Genomic DNA, 2,292 nt, shown 5'->3' with positions numbered 1-2,292 from the left:
GTTCTTTGGGGCCTGCGCCCCCCACGCAGCGGGCGGTGTGCGTCAGCGCGGGGAGGGCAGCCGTGCCTGCGCTGCTCACTCGCTGGGCGCTGGTGTGCCCATGCAGCCGCAGCGAGCAACGCGGAGCACGCAGATTTGTTTGTTTTTGTTTGCCTGATGTCTCTGTGGGGTGGGGCCGTCTTGGCGTGGCACCTCTCTTTCCCTCACTTTGTCTCCACCCCGCGAACACAGACAGCAGTAGAAAAAAACACGCACACATCGTTCCACGCAGCGGGTATTTGATGGCGGCCGAAGTTGGAATGCGGGCTCTCTCCGCGGTGAGGACTGTCGTCCGGTGGATGGCGCTGCTGCTGCTGCTGCAGTGCCTGGGCAGCCACCCCTCCTTCACCGCGGCGGGAGAATACAAACATGTGGTCGTTAAAATCAAGTATTATTTCAGCTTTCCCCATTCGGAGTTTCGTGAAAACTATGAAGGTTGGGCGAATTACGTCATTTCTTCCAATATCTGTCAAATAAATGGAGGCCTTCTTACTGCGGATCAAACACCTGCTGCGCATCAGTCCATCACGGATTACTTGAGACAGGTGAGAGGCATTGCCGATGATCAGGTATTCACGTACATGGGCGGTGACGCCTACTACAGCTACTATTGGGAGAAGGACCCTGACAAGATGTGTAATCCAGCATATGGTAACACACTCTTGAACTGCATTTTTGAGTGGAATCAGGGGTTGTTTGAGGACACGAGTGCGAAGGTGAAACTACGTGGTGTTCCGTTTTTCAGAGGTTCACTGCACTCCATCCCTGGCGCAGGCCCACTGAACGGGTACGCCGATTACTGGCACGAAGGTTACCCTGCCAACGGTCAATTGTTTTTAATATCTCGCCTGGATACGAAGAAGAAAAGGGCGACGACAACGTGGTACGACGGGAGTATCTCCGCCCAAATCAACGTTGATACGCCTAATGAGGCATTTGGCATTGTATGTGAGGTGCAAGACGAAATCATTACGACGACGACGGAGGCCCCGCCCACCACTACTGCGACGACGGAGGCCCTGCCCACCACTACTGCGACGACGGAGACCCTGCCCACCACGACTACGACGACGGAGACCCCGCCCACCACTACTACGATGGCGGAGGCCCCGCCCACCACGACTACGACGACGGAGGCCCCGCCCACCACGACTACGATGGCGGAGACCCCGACCACCACTACTGCGACGACGGAGACCCCGACCACCACTACTACGATGGCGGAGACCCCGACTACCACTACTGCGACGTCAGAACCGGAGGTGGTAGTTTCGTGGGTGCAGGATCACTGGTACGCCATTCTTCTTGCTGTATTGTTGCCGCTTCTCTCTGCGATTGTACTAATTGTCGTTATCATCTTCTGCTGTTGCTGCCGTCGTACCGATGATGAATCCACGAGGGTAGCGTCCATGGAATTGCGGGAGGTGAAGGGCAATGTGTATGGGACCCAACAGAGGCAGAGCGACGGTGTGAGTGTGTCTGAGGGCCCCGTTGTTCCCACGTGTCCTCCCTGTGAGCAGCAGCATGTGGTGAAGCGGAATTGCTGGATGCCACCTTCGCCACGTGCAGCACCTGTTGAGTCTTCGCCATCCCTACCACCCGCATAAGATGCTTCCCAGTCGTCGAGGCTGTCGAGAAACCATAGTTGCGAAAGCATTGCATCGGGCACATTTGCAGGTGGGGATTTTTCAAGGGGCGAGGGGATTGCTGAAGACGCAGATGATGCCTCTGTTGGGAACACGAGGAGGGTACGGTGCGGTGTGACCTCCAGAAACGTGGTGCATCGGGATGATCTGGAGACAATGGAGTCACGATAGGCACGCGCATTGTGGGTTTTCATTGGGGCAGGGATGCAGGCGGCGCGTGGCTTGTGCAGCAATGCTGCGGTGCCGAGTAGTAGATGTGTGTTTACGTGGGGTTGGATGAAGTTTAGTTCGTAAAAATAGCATGTTTTGTGTGTGTGGCCATCAGTCCTGGCGCAATCAGTGGGATACGACAAATGAATGTGGGTGTTGCGAGAGCTGGTGCGGGTGCGCAGTGCGCAGTGCGCGTTGAGGTTTCGGTTTGGTTTTTGTTTCTCTGTTGGGTGACTGCGTGGTCCCCGGGTCGGCTCTCCACGCGGCAGACGGTGCGAGGCGGAAGCGGGTGGAGTTGCTGCAAGAGCGGAGTCCGGTGGACTGGCGTCATTGCCTGCGCCGCCGCTGTGTTTACCGTCCACGATGCCCTTNTGTTGTGTCTTTCCGTGTATCAATG

The 2,292-nt window shown here is 56.7% G+C and overlaps 1 protein-coding gene across 1 annotated transcript; it reads left to right on the top strand.

Moving 5' to 3' along the window:
- Positions 1-281: 281 nt before the first annotated feature.
- TraAM80_10330 (uncharacterized protein) lies at positions 282-1,646 on the top strand (the record flags this gene model as incomplete). The annotated part of the gene is made up of 1 exon (XM_029386957.1): positions 282-1,646. The coding sequence occupies one exon, from the start codon at positions 282-284 to the stop codon at positions 1,644-1,646; it is 1,365 nt and encodes a 454-aa protein (XP_029233189.1).
- Between the last annotated feature and the right edge of the window lie 646 nt (positions 1,647-2,292).

Source organism: Trypanosoma rangeli (genome assembly GCF_003719475.1).
Source record: "Trypanosoma rangeli strain AM80 chromosome Unknown Tra_15.4_contig_00899, whole genome shotgun sequence".
NCBI lineage: Eukaryota > Euglenozoa > Kinetoplastea > Trypanosomatida > Trypanosomatidae > Trypanosoma > Trypanosoma rangeli.
The sequence above is the reverse complement of the archived record's forward strand: the minus strand, read 5'-3'. Positions and strand labels throughout refer to the sequence as shown.